This window comes from Astyanax mexicanus, chromosome 1 (genome assembly GCF_023375975.1).
Source record: "Astyanax mexicanus isolate ESR-SI-001 chromosome 1, AstMex3_surface, whole genome shotgun sequence".
Taxonomy (NCBI): Eukaryota; Metazoa; Chordata; class Actinopteri; order Characiformes; family Acestrorhamphidae; genus Astyanax; species Astyanax mexicanus.
Window position 1 is genome coordinate 3,616,747 of NC_064408.1, and position 16,178 is coordinate 3,632,924.

General features: G+C 40.2%; 1 protein-coding gene across 4 annotated transcripts in view; it reads right to left on the reverse strand.

Moving 5' to 3' along the window:
• prrc2b (proline-rich coiled-coil 2B) overlaps positions 1 to 16,178 on the reverse strand; it is a 49,632-nt gene that overhangs the window by 8,283 nt on the left and 25,171 nt on the right. For 3 of the 4 annotated variants that reach the window (XM_049465788.1, XM_049465787.1, XM_049465793.1), the window contains exons 14-25: positions 14,609 to 14,810; positions 13,787 to 14,000; positions 10,716 to 12,803; positions 9,407 to 9,594; positions 8,616 to 8,731; positions 6,031 to 6,172; positions 5,183 to 5,259; positions 4,371 to 4,652; positions 3,002 to 3,103; positions 2,664 to 2,856; positions 1,341 to 1,438; positions 1,076 to 1,203 (exon numbers count right to left, since the gene is read on the reverse strand). In XM_049465788.1, the coding sequence (XP_049321745.1) occupies positions 1,076 to 1,203; positions 1,341 to 1,438; positions 2,664 to 2,856; positions 3,002 to 3,103; positions 4,371 to 4,652; positions 5,183 to 5,259; positions 6,031 to 6,172; positions 8,616 to 8,731; positions 9,407 to 9,594; positions 10,716 to 12,803; positions 13,787 to 14,000; positions 14,609 to 14,810 (3,830 nt within the window). The remainder of the gene's footprint in view (positions 1 to 1,075; positions 1,204 to 1,340; positions 1,439 to 2,663; positions 2,857 to 3,001; positions 3,104 to 4,370; positions 4,653 to 5,182; positions 5,260 to 6,030; positions 6,173 to 8,615; positions 8,732 to 9,406; positions 9,595 to 10,715; positions 12,804 to 13,786; positions 14,001 to 14,608; positions 14,811 to 16,178) is intronic. The other variant, XM_049465790.1, reaches the window with a different exon arrangement.

Sequence of the window (16,178 nt, forward strand, 5' to 3'; positions counted from 1 at the left end):
TGGAGGCAAAAAATAAGGGTTTTATTAAACTTCTGACACCAATATTTACTTATTTACTTCCATTAACAATGTAAGTAAACAGTTTTTAACCCCCTAAATCAGAGCATACTGCAGTTTTAGAAGTTTAATAATTAGACTTATTAGAAGTCAGTCAGTTACCTTTGTAATGTATTTAGTAGCAAAATGATACATATTTCTGTTGTCTTTATATCAACCCATGGGCTTGTTAATGTTTTGAATCATTGATTCGAATCTGCACTTGATTTGTGATCCGATTCACTCGTCAACTCTACACTCAACCCTTTATGCAAGTTACTCAAAGCGTCTTTGCTGCATCAAATAAGTATCAGATATTTAGGCAAGTATGAGGATATTGAAAAAGTCATTACTTTGGTATTGTGAAAACATTAGTACCATATTTTTTGCACTGTAAGGCGCACCTAAAATATTTAAATTTTCCCAAAAATAGTCAGTGCTCCTTATAATCTGGTGCTCCTTATGTATGAATTCTTTCAGTCAGGTTTTAAGGAGCAGTAAAGCCACTCTACTGAAGTAGAGTTATACAGGAGTTTCAGTAAGGTTTCTCCAGCACCGCGCTAATGCTAGCTCTTTAGCCATGCAGAGGCGAGTTATCAGCCTGTAGCCTTCTGCGTTTACCGTGTTAAAACAAGCTACGTGGGACAAACTGCTAGCTAATATCACCCTGTCGTACCGAACACACAGGGTTCTTCAGTGTAGCACTGTTGTGTGGCCGCTAGCAGTTAGCCACTAATGCTAATGCTCCAGCCTTAGTGCTTGAGAAATTTGGGAATTTAAGCTTACTGTAAACAAACAGAAGCGCTTTACTTCTAATCTGTATAGATTAGAAGTCTTTTTTTTTTTTACGGAATTAGTTTTGTTTACTTAGCTTAGATTAGATAAACATTATAATGATGAAACTCATCAGTACCATTGCACTGAAACACTTTTAAGTTTCTACACGATTCCTTTTGAGTTTCTTTATAGTCTGGATCACTTCACTATTCATTTATAACATAGCAGAAATCTTCAGTTTATTTTTTTGTCCTGTTTTTACCTGAACGGGGGGATGGAGTTGAACATCTCCTGGGACTGGGAGACGGGCAGGCCTCCCCGAAGCCCGAGCTGAGCCTGGGCCTGCAAGGATGTGTGCAGGGAGATGGGAATCTGCTGAGCTGCTGCAGCCTGAGCACACAAACACACAAAAACAACCATAACCAACAAAGAGAAATATGTTAGAAGTAGCCAGGATTATAGTAACATATAGGGAAGCAAATCAAAGCACTTTATAGTACAGAATTAAGGACTTGCTGGACTCGTACCTGCTGGTAACTTTGCTGCTGAGTCAACGTTGGCGGCACCAAACGAGGCTGACTTGGGAAAACGTGCCCGTCGAGGTACAGCGGGGTAATATGATTACCTACAAACACGGAGAAAAGACTTAAGATCTTATTTTAACCCAATATACAGTATTTCACCAAAAAGTATTTGGTGATCAGGCTGGATGGATTCAAGCTGCTCAGCCATGTATACTCTTTCCATACTCTTTTGTTCTTGAGCTTAAAATCAGTCCTGGGTACAGAATAATTTATTCATAAAAAGTGAAAAAGTCCATAAAACTCTGGATACAAGGAGCAAAAAAGATTTAAGAGCAGTAACTATAGCCCTTTTTAATATACAGTTGCAAGAAAAAGTATGTGAATCCTTTGGAATGACTTGGATTTCTGCATAAATTGGTCATTGTCTATTGTTGTGACTTATATGAAGATCAGAACACATTTAAACACAGTCTGCTTAAACTAAAACCACACAATTAGTCCATGCCCTGAGGCAGCCATGCAACCGCAAATGATAAATGCACCCTCCACCATGTTTCACAGTTGGGATGAGGTTTTGATGATGGTGTGATGTTCCTTTTTTCTCCATACATAGCGTTGTGTGTTTTCCTTCCAAATAACTGAAATATAGTTTCATCCGTCCTCAGTATATTTTGCCATCCAGGTGCTCTTTTGCAAACTTCAAGCGTGCAGCAATTTGTTTTTGGACAGCAGTGGCTTCCTCCGTGGTGTCCTCCCATGAACTCCATTCTTGATTAATGTATTTCTTATTGTAGATTTATCAACAAAAATGTTAGCATGTGCCAGAGATTTCTGTATTCAGTCTTCAGCTGACACTCTAGGATTCTTCCTCACCTCATTGATCATTCTGTGTTGATCGCTGTGCTCTTACAGTCATCTTTACAGGACTTTACCACGCCTAGAGAGAGTAGCAGCAACAGTGCTGAACTTCCTCCATTTGTAGAGCGTCTGTCTTACCGTGGACTCAAGAACATCATGGCTTTTAGAAATTTTAGAGAGACTTTTTTTGTAACCCTTTCCATCTTCATGCTTCAAGTCAACAATTCTTGAACGTAGGTCTTCTGAGAGCTTGATCTTTTGTTCGAGGCATGATTCACATCAAGCAATGCTTCTTAAGAACAGCAAACTCAAAACTGGTGTGTTTTTATAGAGCAGGACAGCTTTAACCAAACACATCCAATCACAACTAATCACATCCTGCCTCCAATTAGCTCTTAGAAAAGTCATTAGCCTAGGAGTTCACATACTCTCACTCCTTTGGTCATACCGTCTAGCACTAATACTCACCTTGCATGGAGACAGAAGGAGCGACGGAGGCCACGGGCATGGGGGGCATGGAGACTCCCCCAAAGGAGCTGTAGCTGACCCCGCTGGAGGAGCCCACGCTGCAGGGGGGCTGGGAGCATGAACCGGCCCCGCCCGGAGAGCCCTGCTCCGGGAGGGACTGGGAGTTCTCCCAGGCTTTACGAGCAGACTCCATCTGTAACAGAGTGAATAAAGAGAATTAAGAGACCTGAAACGACATAAACTAGCAGCTCTGGGGGTACAGCGTGTGGAGAAAGGACACTGACCACACTGTAAATGTATTTAACAGCAGTAATTATCACATAACTATGGTCTGTTACCTTGAGCGTGAGGTCGGTGGAGGGGAAGGATATGGGGTTGAGGTTGATGCCAGGCTGCAGGTGATCTCTGCGCAGCATTGGAATGCCCTGAGCAAGGCCCGCCTACATACACACAACACACACATCCACACACCACAGTTAAATCAAAATCAATCAAATCGATAAACTCTTATTTTGACTCTGAATACATGAACGGCAACCCTCATATAGCCGAGCATTTACAAAAAGACAAGGATTAACATGACAAAGAAAATGTAAAGTTAAAAAAAAGTAAAAAAAAAACAAACAAAAAACAAACAATTTTTTATGATTGTAGCCTGCTGCTAACCGCGGCTAGCACTGCTGGAGCAGCATTAGCATTACTAGCTAACCATGCTAGCTTTACATCGTTCAGAGGTGGGTATATTAGACTGTAATCTGCACATTTACAGTGTTAAAATAAGCTACATGGGACAAACCGCTAGCTAACTAGCCGCAAATGCTAATGCTCCAGCTTTAGTGCTGGAGAAATTTGGGAATTTTACTGTAAATAAACAAAGGCGCTTTACTTGTTTTTTGTATTCATCAATTAAGTGATGTATATAAACTCAGAATGCTACTGTATATACACGACCTCAATGGGACTTCCTGTATAATAATAATAATAAAAAAAAAACTAATAAAAGTAATTTGCAAGAGAAAAATCTGGATTAGAACAAATTAAATCACTGTAGAAAAACATTGATTTAAAATGTATATTTGAACCAAAGTATTTTATAAAATGAGATTTTATTCATACATGTAATAAGTGCATATAGGTATTAACGGAGATAAGACTGCAGTTTCTTTTAGCAATGTTTGCTTCTTTCTTCTTGTCCTTTCAACAGAGGTTTTAATTTATTTTGGCACTCTTTTCAAACCATAAACTGTGCAGCTTTATTTAGGATGTCAGTGTGTCTTTGCTATCGTAATGACGGGAAAAGTACACCTCAAAACGCGAAAAAGGCATGTACTATTTCTCAGTGCGTCACTTGCTCATTATTCTCTTTTTAAGAAGAGTCAGGTGAGCTCTGACTTTGGTGGATTGCTATTTTAACGGTGCAGGTACCTGGACGTGTCCATCAAACGCTTCTCTTAAAGCAGAGGAAACTGAGCTGGTTTATTGTTGCCGAGATAGCAATGAACATCTGACTGTTGTCGTCTGTCTATGTAGTATTAAGTCAGTAGAGCACCTGTGTTTTATGTTGCCACGATGGCAATATGCAAGAAATATACCCGAACACCACACCCATCAGTGTAGACACATTCAGAAATGCAGGATAGGGTGTAAGATAGCAATGAGCATTACAACATGTCTAGTGCAGGGTGTAATATAGAACTCAAAACCTACGTTGCTGGCGAGAGCGTCCTGCAGCTTGGTGACGGGGTTGGAAACAGCCACCGGAGCAGAACCGGGAGGAAGGCTGAAGTCGGAGTCCTTGGCGCTGACCCCGAACTCGATGGGGGGAACGGGGATGACGTTGTCCACGTGGATGTCCACTCCGTTCACCGGGGTGATGGGTCCCTCCAGACGCTCCACTCCCTCTGAACCCTTCCGGTTCTTCAGGGAACGCTCATTTCCGATGGGACCGGGTTTGTGCTCTTTGCTCTGCTCTGGTCCGGCGTCTGAATCCTGGAGAAGGAGAAGATTCACATTAGTGTCTGACAAAAATCATCCATCTCCATTTATGGTGTTAATTTTTTGACTTAACATAAATCTGGCAGTTGTTCTTTACATCTTATTAGAACTTCATGATGAACGGACCAATAGAAATGCTCCAAAGTGTATTTACCATAAATTGATAAAATGCTTTATCAAATAAATAAGGCTAATAATAATTTATATAGTTTTCACAAATTAAATGACAACTTTTACGGAGATGCGGATTTCATTTTCCAGCAGGCTTTGGCACACTGCCCACACTACAGCCAAAAGTACCAATTGGTCTTTTTTATATAATATTCTAAATTTCTGAGACGCAGATTTTTGGGTTTTTATTGGCTGTAAGCTTCATAAATCAACAATAAAAGAAATAAACTCTTAAAATAGATCATTGTGTTTAATACATCTATATTATATATGAGTTTCATATTTTAAACTAAATTACTGAAAGTAAATGTTCAAATGATATTCTAATTTATTGAGATGGTAAAACATCCTACCTCTGAATTTGGCTCACTCCCAGTGTAGGACACTTGCTTTGTCCAAGAGTCTCCACCAGACGACTGAACTGTGAGAGCTTGGAGACAAAATAATAAGACATTTTAGAAATTCTAAAATACATATATAAGTAGAAAAGTGCATTTTCTGAAGGAAACACAGGATGGTTGCGCAGCTAAAATGGCTCCCACCGATCGCTATGGTCGATGCTATGATGCTGCTAGGCGCTTGCTATGGTGCCTGTGGTGGTTGCTATGGTGTTACTAGGAGGTTGCTAGGTGGTTGCTAAGATATCCGGGTGGTTGCTATGGTGTTGCTAAGGGGTTGCTAGGTGGTTGCTAAAGTGTTGCTATAGTATCCAGGGTGGGTGGTTGCTATGGTGTTGGTGACATAAGTGCCGAAAGAAAAAAAATGGGTATTTTTCTTATGGCCATTTTCTAAAAAAATAAAAATAAAATAATAATAATAATAATAATAATAATAATAATAAAAAACACATTGCAAAGGCTGAAGCATTGTACACTAACTGACAATAATTGCTGCACCTCCCTCCTTTCTGAAAACATTAAATTCAAAATTTAACTAATTAACCTGCAGCACATATGTTATTTAATGTGTAATAAATGTATATGATTTTCATAAAATAACTTAAAAACTTTCATATTTTTATATCTCTTAAATCTAAATAAAACTAAATGGATGAGCAGGGAAGTTAAGAAACATGAATATATACTTTTGTACAGTACTGAAAGTGATGAGTTCATTTCAGGGATTAAAGTAAAATACAGAAAGGGTTAAAAGATATAAAACATGGGTCATTTAAAGGGATCAGCTCTGGGATCAGTCGTACCGGAGCTGTTGGTCTCCCAGATCTCAGTGCCGAGGTTGCTGGCTGACAGCGGCTCCTCCGGCTGCTCCATAGACAGGCTGCCCTGCTTCTTAGCAAAACGAGGAGGCATCTTCGACGGGATCGACCTGCTCTTTACTGCCACCTACAGGATCACAAAATCTCAAAATTAAAACACAAGCTTAATTGATTTGGACCCAGGTCTAACTAACAGTGTGAGCTATGGCTAAAAATCTTTACATGGAAGTCAATGTAAAAAGAGTTAGTTCCAGGATTTGTCGTGTTGTTCTGGTCCATTCATCATGACATTCCCACATAATTTAAAGAACAACTTCCTATAATATAATATAAAATAGTATAATACATAAAATATTCAATAAAATTCTTAATTAATGTGGCAGATAAGCCTTTTTTATTTTGTGAACTTAATAAGAACTTTATTGATCCCAGAGTGAAATTCTAAAGTATCCATTCATCCATCCACCAACCTATCTACCAATCCATCCATCCATTTACCAATCTACCATCTATCCACTCACCCACCCGTCATTTATCCATCCATACATATATCTATCTACCATCCATCCACCGAACCCATCTACCGTCCATCCACCCATTCATCCATCCATATATCTATCTACCATCCATCCATCCATCCATCCCTCCACCGACCCATCTACCATCAATCCGTCCATCCATCCATTCATCCATCAATCCATCCATCCATAAAATCCATCCTATATCCATACATCCATATATCTATCTACCATCCATCCATTCATCAATCCATCCACCGACCCATCTACCATCAATCCGTCCATCCACCCATCCTATATTCATACATCCATATATCTATCTACCATCCACCCATTCATCCATCCATCCATCCATATATACATCTACCATCCATCCATCCATCCATATATCCATCTACCATCCATCCATCCATATATCTATCTACCATCCATCCATCCATCCATCCATTTATCCATCCATCCATCCATATATCCATCTACCATCCATCCATCCATCCATCCATATATCTATCTACCATCCATCCATCCATATATCTATCTACCATCCATCCATCCATCCGTCCATCCATCCATCCATTCATCCATCCATCCATAAAATCCATCCTATATCCATACATCCATATATCTATCTATCATCTACCATCCATCCATCCATTTATCCATCCATCCATCCATATATCTATCTACCATCCATCCATCCATCCGTCCATCCATCCATTCATCCATCAATCCATCCATCCATCCATCCATATATCTATCTACCATCCATCCATCCATATATCTATCTACCATCCATCCATCCATATATCTATCTACCATCCATCCATCCATCCATAAAATCCATCCTATATCCATACATCCATATATCTATCTATCATCTACCATCCATCCATCCATTTATCCATCCATCCATCCATATATCTATCTACCATCCATCCATCCATCCGTCCATCCATCCATTCATCCATCAATCCATCCATCCATCCATATATCTATCTACCATCCATCCATCCATCCACCATCCATCCATCCATATATCTATCTACCATCCATCCATCCATATATCTATCTACCATCCATCCATCCATCCGTCCATCCATCCCTTCATCCATCAATCCATCCATCCATAAAATCCATCCTATATCCATACATCCATATATCTATCTACCATCTACCATCCATCCATTCATCAATCCATCCATCGACCCATCTACCATCAATCCGTCCATCCACCCATCCTATATTCATCCATCCATATATCTATCTACCATCAATCCACCGACCCATCTACCATCAATCCATCCATCCATCCATCCTGTATTCATCCATCCATATATCTATTTACCACCCATTCATTCATCCATCCATCCATCCTATATCCTTCCATCCATCCATCGACCCATCTACCATCAATCCGTCCATCCATCCATTCATCCATCAATCCATCCATCCATCCATCCAATATCCATCCATCCATCTATCTATCTACCATCAATCCACCGACCCATCTACCATCAATCCGTCCATCCATCCATCCTGTATTCATCCATCCATATATCTATTTACCACCCATTCATTCATCCATCCATCCATCCTTCCTATATCCATCCATCCATCCATCAACCCATCTACCATCAATCCGTCCATCGATCCATCCATTCATCAAACTATCTACCGATTAGTTCATCCATCCATCCACCCACCCATCAATACATCCACAGACCAATCTCTCCACCCATCCATCCATTCATCCATTCATTCATCCATCCATCCACCTATCTACCGATTAGTTCATCCATCCATCAACCTACCCATCAATCCATCCATTTATTCACCCCATCCATCCATCTACCTACCGATCCATATAAAGATTTTTAGTAACAGTACACACTGTTACTGAGACCCGAGTGCAAATAGCTTGTGCCTTTATTTAATGATAAAATTTCACCATCAAAACCAAATGTCCAGAAAAAGTTTATTTGAACTGACAGTATACAGTATTATCTGCAAATTGTCAACTGAGCCTTGGTAAAGGATAAATGATTAACCTACCGCTGCGCTCTGCTCCTTCCTCCTGCGCTCCTCCTCCTGTGGACGCCTTTGTTTCTTGGAAAGAGCATCCTGGAACCCTTCAGGACTTGGGATGGAAGCTCCTGAATCGCTTTCAACTGAATCGGACAGAAATCATAATGAGAAATCAATAAGGAAAAATATGAGCAGTGTGTCTGTCTAGAGAGCTTATAAAGTTTGTAGAGCCCCTGTTTTTTTTTTTTTTTTGGAGCTTTAAAAGCTATGTTAGTTTACAATTAGAACAAATATCCAACCTATCCTGACTTACAGGATTTTGTGACACTTTATAATCGTTATTGTAAAGTCTCAAGTTATGTCTAAACTTATTAATAATTTACACTAGCAAATACATTGAATATATATATTTTTATTATATTTAAAACATTTGATTAATTTTGCTTGGTCATGCTATAATTAATACTGGTCTTGACTAGTTTTAATTTATAAGTTGAGATATTCTGGCATAAGTACTGCTAAAATGTACTCTTATTGTAATGTGTTTCCATTTTATATATATTTAAAACATGAATCAGATAATTTCTTTAATTATATATTAGTTATTAGTATGCAATAAAATAACCACACTGATGTACACATTAGAAAACTTATTTGATATGCATCAAACATCACACACACCTGATTTAATTGAGTTAATAATGTTGTTTACTATATTTAGTATATATAAACCTGTGTTCTGTGTTCTTTATGCTGCTGTGATCGATTTATTGGTTCTGATAGACCAGTACAGATGTGTGCAGTGCATGTGGTCTTACTGGGGTAGCTGTTCAGCTCGTACTGGGACAGAGACTCTGCCATGTCCGGCTTCATGGCTCTGGGTTTGAGCTCCTTCTCCATCTTCTTCCCTGAAGAATCAGAGCAGCTGGTGGGCAGGTTCTCCTCCGGCTGCTCCACAACGTACACAGAGCCCGCACTCAAACCCGGAGCGGCATCCTCTGGACTCCTGAACATAGAACACATAAAACATTTAAATATTTAACTAAAAATCACAAAAAGCAGTAAGAAACCACTTTATCAAAATTATCAGTTCCTCATAATTCAATTGAAAACCTCTGGAATATAATCAAGAGGAAGATGGAGGATCACAAACCATCAAACAAAACTGAACTGCTTGAATTTTTACACCAGGAGTAAAGCAGCATAAAGTTATCCAAAAGCAGTGTGTAAGACTGGTGGAGGAGAACATGATGCCAAGATGCATGAAAAAAACAGTGATTAAAAACCAGGATTATTCCACCAAATATTGATTTCTGAACTCTTAAAACTTTATGAATATGAACTTGTTTGTTTTCTTTGCATTATTTGAGGTCTGAAAGCTCATTTGGACAATGTCTCATTTTCTGTAAATAAATGCTCTAAATGATAACATTTTTATTTGAAATTTGGGAGAAATGTTGTCTGTAGTTTATAGAATAAAACAACAATGTTCATTTTACTCAAACATAAACCTATAAATAGCAAAATCAGAGAAACTGATCATTTTGATCTATAAATACAGAACAAACAGATTTTAATACAAATGACTGACCTCAAAAAAGGCAACTTATCTTTCAATATATTAAAATATTTGGAAATTAACTTGGAAAAAAGTTATTTTGGAGTATTTCTATTGGTCTACTCATTATGACATTCTGGTACAATGTAACGAACAACCGCTAACACGTTTTATAAAAAGTGAAAAATGGATTTTAGATAACTTCCATGATATATTGCAAAAGTCATGTCACAATATTAGTCTCTTGAATACTTCCATATCAGTCTATAATATCTAGGCCTGTCACAAAGTAGGTGAATAAATAAGTATATAAGTCCCAATCAAATTATAATAAATGGTTAAATAAAAATTGTTGTCTTTAAAAAGTATATAATTGCTTTTTTATGCTGTTCTGTTATCATTATGTCAGTGGCATTTAATAATCTTAAATTCCAAAAATAATGCATCGCAATAATTTCTGGGATGATTAATCGTCCACAAAAAAATCTTATTGCAACAGGCCTAATAATACCATATTATATATTATTGCGCCACATTTTAAAACACACTTAAATAAAAGTAATCCTAACCTTCTGCAGTTAGGCGACATCCCGTTCTGCCAGCCGTCGTTTCGGTTTGACGAGCTGCCGCTGGAAGGCGTGTCCGTGGAGCGGCTCATTTTGTTGCCTTCTAAAACCGGTATGTCGCTCTTGCGGTTCTGCCGGTCCACCAGGGGGCGCTGGCTGGAGAAGCTTCTCTTGGAGAGCTCTCTCTTTTCAGAGCCGGGATCGCCTTGACCCAAATCCACGGCGGAATCGCCGTGCTGGGCACCTCCACGCTTTTCTCTCCAGTCGTTAAAATCGCTGTTTTCCGATCCCGTCTCCCAGTCTTCGCCCTGATGGCCGAACTCTTGCTGCCTGTTTCCGGAATACTGACCAGGCCAGTGGTCCTCTCCACCTTTGGAGCGACCGGGCCAGGGGTTGGCGAATTCGCCGTTGACGTACTCGTCGCTGTTCCATTGACTCCCAGGCTCCCTTTCCTGGCGAAGTCGCCGGAAGCGCGGGGGTTTATCTTGGCGTGGAGGACGTCGCCTTCTTATCGGGCGGTTGTCGGGATTATCGTTATCAATGTAGTAGTCTCCTTCTCGATCTTCTACGCCGTTCTCCACGCCGAACGATGAAGAAAACTTCTGTGGGTACTTCAGAGATTCACCTTCCGCTGATTTTCTCGAATATGGGTCGTTGTTCACAAAGCTGTATCCGTTCTCTTGAGAGGAGCCACCCCCAAATTGACTACTTCCACTTCCCCTTCCCCTCCAAGTTGGAATCTCCCTTGATCCGAACCCTCGGTTGTAGCCGGTGTTGAGGCGCGGTGGGAGGGACCGACCGAAACCTCTCATTTTGGACTTGTCTCTTGCGTCTCCACTGCTTTGATCGTTGTTGTAAACCTTGTTGGACCTCCATGAGTCCCTGTCCGCCCTTTTGGCGTCTCCTCCACTTGAGGTATAACCAGTGTCCCCATTTTCAGAGCCCTTCTGGCGACGGCGCTTCGGCAGCTCCTCGTATTCCGAAGTTTCGCTCAACGTCTCGCTGACGTTGCGTCTTCGCGGCTTGCCTCTTTGCAAGTCTTCGATTTTGGAATTCCCGAATTCTCGAGTTCCCCGTCCTCTAGTTGCGCGGTTGTTTTGCCCAGAGTTGTAAGAACCTCTGGAGTTGTCGGTACGACCTCCGCGAGCACCGCCACGCGAGTTAAAGTCTCTGAAGCTTCTGCCTCGTCCTCGACCGGCTCCTCCTCCACCTCTAGCACCGGCGAACGCCTGCTCTTCATCTATGAAGATCCAGTTGTTGCGGCGTGGAGGAGTCGGCGGGTCCCTGTTTTCTACGGTTTCGCGGTTTTCTTTAGGCTGGGATGTACTGCTCTCCCAGTTGTTTTCCTTATTGGAGCAGTCCTCGCTTTGGACACTCGAAACTTTCTCGACTTTAGGTGGAGCTGGCTGCTTCTCTTCAAGCGAAGCTGCTAGAAAAACCGGAGTTGTGGTAGGATGCCTACTGGCTAAAGGCTGGTTGTCCTTTTTCAAATCATATACATTAGTAAGGACCTCCTTTTCAAGTCTATAGGGAACTGGCTTCTCTTCAGGTTCAGCTTTCGGCTTCTCGTTCTCCTTGTCTTCGACTTTCAGAGCTTTCAGCACCGGTTTCTTAATCGGCCCCGTCCTCCTCAGGGTGCGTCCGCTAGACTCGGACGGCTGCCCAACGCTGCTGCTGCTACTGCTGGAGACTGGTTCGGACCACTGAGACGGTCCACTTTCCTTCTTCAGGGGGCTTTCCTTCTTCCAGAAATCAGAGTCGTAGCTCTTCTCCTTCTCACATGCTTCATCCCGAGAATCTGCTCTCTCTCTCTGGGCTCTGGTGGTAATGGAAAGCTCCTTCTGATGATGATGAGGATGATGATGCTGCTCTGCTTTGGAGGAGTACTCTGCGGCGTCTCCGTGGTGCGAACGGCTGTGCGTTGGGGGCTGATGGGAATCTTCATGGCCTGAATCTCTCTGCGAACCCAGAGACATGTCCGAACCTCGACCATGACGATATCCCTGGTGGGGGAGATCTTCCACAGGGCTGTCCACTCGATCGTTCACTCGATCCTCATACGAGTCTTGCTGAGAGCAGGACCGGTCACTCCTGAATGGAGAAAACGGGAATTAATAAAATAAATATAATTTCTACCAAAAGCAGATTACATCTAGCAAATCCTGTACATTTTAATATTGCACAATATACCATAAATTCACAAAATTATAAAGCTGAAAAATCTGAGTACAACACTAATATTAGAATACATTTAAATGACTCCTATAAAACTAGGGATGACCCGACCACGAGTCCGATCTCAAGTCATTTGATCCTTTCTGTTTTTTGAAACAACGGTATCAAAAATTGTTTTTTAAGCACAAAACAAAGTACTAAAATAGCCATATAAATGGTTGCCATTTAACTAAAAACAATAAATAAGATTGATATATATATATTTTTTTTTTTTATGCTGGTAGTTTTTTTTGGGGTAATTTTTACTATATAATATCTATATTTTAGTACAGAGAAGTTATATGCTCTTCAAATTAGAATATTGTATTGTTCTGAGTTACTGAGTTAAACAGAGTTTAACTGAAGTAAATGCTAGTGTCACTGCATATATTTCTTATTTCTTTACCATTTTGGAAAGAGAAAAAAAGTGTGTGTGGGTGCGCACGCACGAGAGAGAGTGTGCGAGAGTCTTCAGCACGGTGCATGTGTGTGGATAGTTTGGTAGGAAAAGGACGTGTGGATCAAAGTAGCGGATGGCTCTATAGGTGGCTTGCTGGATTAGCGTCTGTCTATATAAAACTTGTGGAGTAACAATGTAACGTCACATTTTGATAAATTAGTGACCCGTATCATTTCCACCCGATTCCCATCCTTTGAAAACTATGTGTTTGACCCCGATTTACATGATCGGATTGGGGTAATCCTTTTATAAAACATGGGTTTTTACACTACTGTGTTATTGAGCACAGCTTCTAAACTAAAGTGGAAAATAACCTGAGAATATTACTCTGACCAAAGCGAGATCACACTACAACACAGACTAAAATCTATTATTTATTGATAAATTAATAATTCCTAACCTGTCATCAGTGTGACTGCGCTCCGTGACCTCATGCTGCCTCTGGTAGGGTGGGGTGAAGCTGCGAGCTGGAGGGTAACCGTCCTGGTTCCAGACGGGGTAAGGCTCTGTAGAGGGCGCTCTCCTCTCCTGGTGCATGCTGGGATGACTTCCTTCATCGGAGGCAGAGCTGGGGCTGTTGAGGCGATCCTGCTGCATTACTGGCTTCATCATTCCTGCACAGACGGAGATAGAGAACAGGTCGTTAATGAGGGTAAAAGTGCTGAACTGGCCAAACATGACCCTAGACCTAAATCTTACTGAGCATCTTTGGGAGACTTACAATTACATTCTAGACACACAATCACTTATACTCAACAACACACTGATGAGAAGCAGCAGCCAATCCCAGACAGCATACTCTCAACCAGAAACAACAGTCCAACTAGAGAGCTGGTCCAGGAGATGAAAAAAGGCCAGGCGGTTTGCTTTTGCTGTGTTTTTTTTTTCAGCTATAGCTGCACAGCTGCACCAAGATATGTGTTGTGTGTACGAGAGAGAAGCACGTAGCGCTAATGCTAATGATTAAAAGCAAAAAGACGCATGAATTCTGATTTGACCGTTCATATTTATGTTATGTCATATGTCTGTGGATCGGATACACGTTTGATTTAGGACCACATATGAAAGTGACTAAAAAAAACAGCCATGAAAAAAATCTGATTTGAGTCACTTTAGTCTGGTAATGTAAACGTAGCCAAAGTGTTGTCCCATAAAAACATCTAATAAAATATTAATCTTTATAAAATATTACGTCTATGATCTGATAGAATGAAGATCTCACCAGAGGAGTGGACACTGGGAGGGTAGTAATCGACCGGGGAGCGGCCCTGGGTCATACGGGGGTCCATGTAGGGGGGCATCATCATCCAGCGAGGATCGAAGCCCAGAACGTGTGGAGGATAATACCCCCGCTGTGGGTGACCAGAGCCAGACTGGGGAGGATGACCCGACTGCTGCCACTGCTGCATCTTATACACCTGCTCCTGAACACAAACAGATAAAACAGAACAATTACACACAGTTAAAAATACACTCCAAAAATGTATGACAGTATTTTTCAAGATTTTGATGGTTTCACAGTATTTTATTTATTTAAAATAGGTTTGTGAGTTACTGTACTATTAGTAGTACATATAATATGAAATACTAAGGCTTTAAATTAAGGCTTTGATCACTATTGAGTTTATTTTATCTCACTAAATTACACACTATATGAAGAAATAAGTCTTTATTATCAGAAAAACACAAAGAGAAAGAGAAATGGCAAAACTAATTAATATTTTAAATAGGTCCATAAACACTATAAAACAAGACAAGATTAATATCAATATAGTTACTGCTCTTGAATTTTATTTGCACCTCGTATCCAGAGTTTTTGGGAGTTTTATCTCGTGCTGAATAAATGAATCTGTACTCAGGACCGATTTTGACCTCTTTTGGGGGATTAAATGAACTTTTCTCCATGCTGTGGATCGAAAGCATAATTCCATTATTCTCTTTTCTGAGCGAATAATTGCTGTTTGCTGTTGTTTTTCCTATATTACTCAGATAAAAACACTCATACAGTGAGGAACAGCAGCAGGAGCTCCTCAGACAAAGTGCTGTTCTCATGTTTTTCACAAGGCAGGACGGAGAGAGACGAGTGTTTGACTCAGCACAGAGCTGAGCTACTGTCACTCCAGTGTATTAGCTTGTTATGCTAACTGTCTAGCGTTAGTTAGCGAGATACCAGTATGCTGCTTTGATGGTGCTGTTCTACACGGCGCTCTGCAGTGCCTCTAGCTGCAAGTGAAAATCGCATACCAGTTTCATTTTCCCGGTATATTGCCCAGAACTAGCTTAAGATAATAAAAAGTACATATTAACATCACACCCTTATATGGCAAATATATAGCTAATATCTAGTTAATACAACTTCCCATTTCTACCCATAGTTTTATTTTTGTTGATTATAATTTTAGTCTCCGACCACAGCTTTATCTATAGCTGATTATAGTTGTTACCTACAATTACTCTTCTATAGCACCCAAGGATGCTTACAATTACATCTACCACACAATCACATACTTAATACACACAGGAGAGAAACCAAAGTATGTTATCTGTTGGAATGATTTTAAATTATTTTCAGTAAAAAAAAAAGACTACAAAATATAATTTTTATTAAATGTATCATTCAGACTTGTATATATCAGACTTCTTACACATTTAAAGAAAAGATCAGAGGACCCTCTGACCACGCACTCATAGCTTCTTTTTTAATATTTATTAGTCCATTATTTATTAAAGTATCTGGATATGAGGTGCAAGAAAAGTTCAAGAGCGGTACGTACCTATATCCCTAAATATAT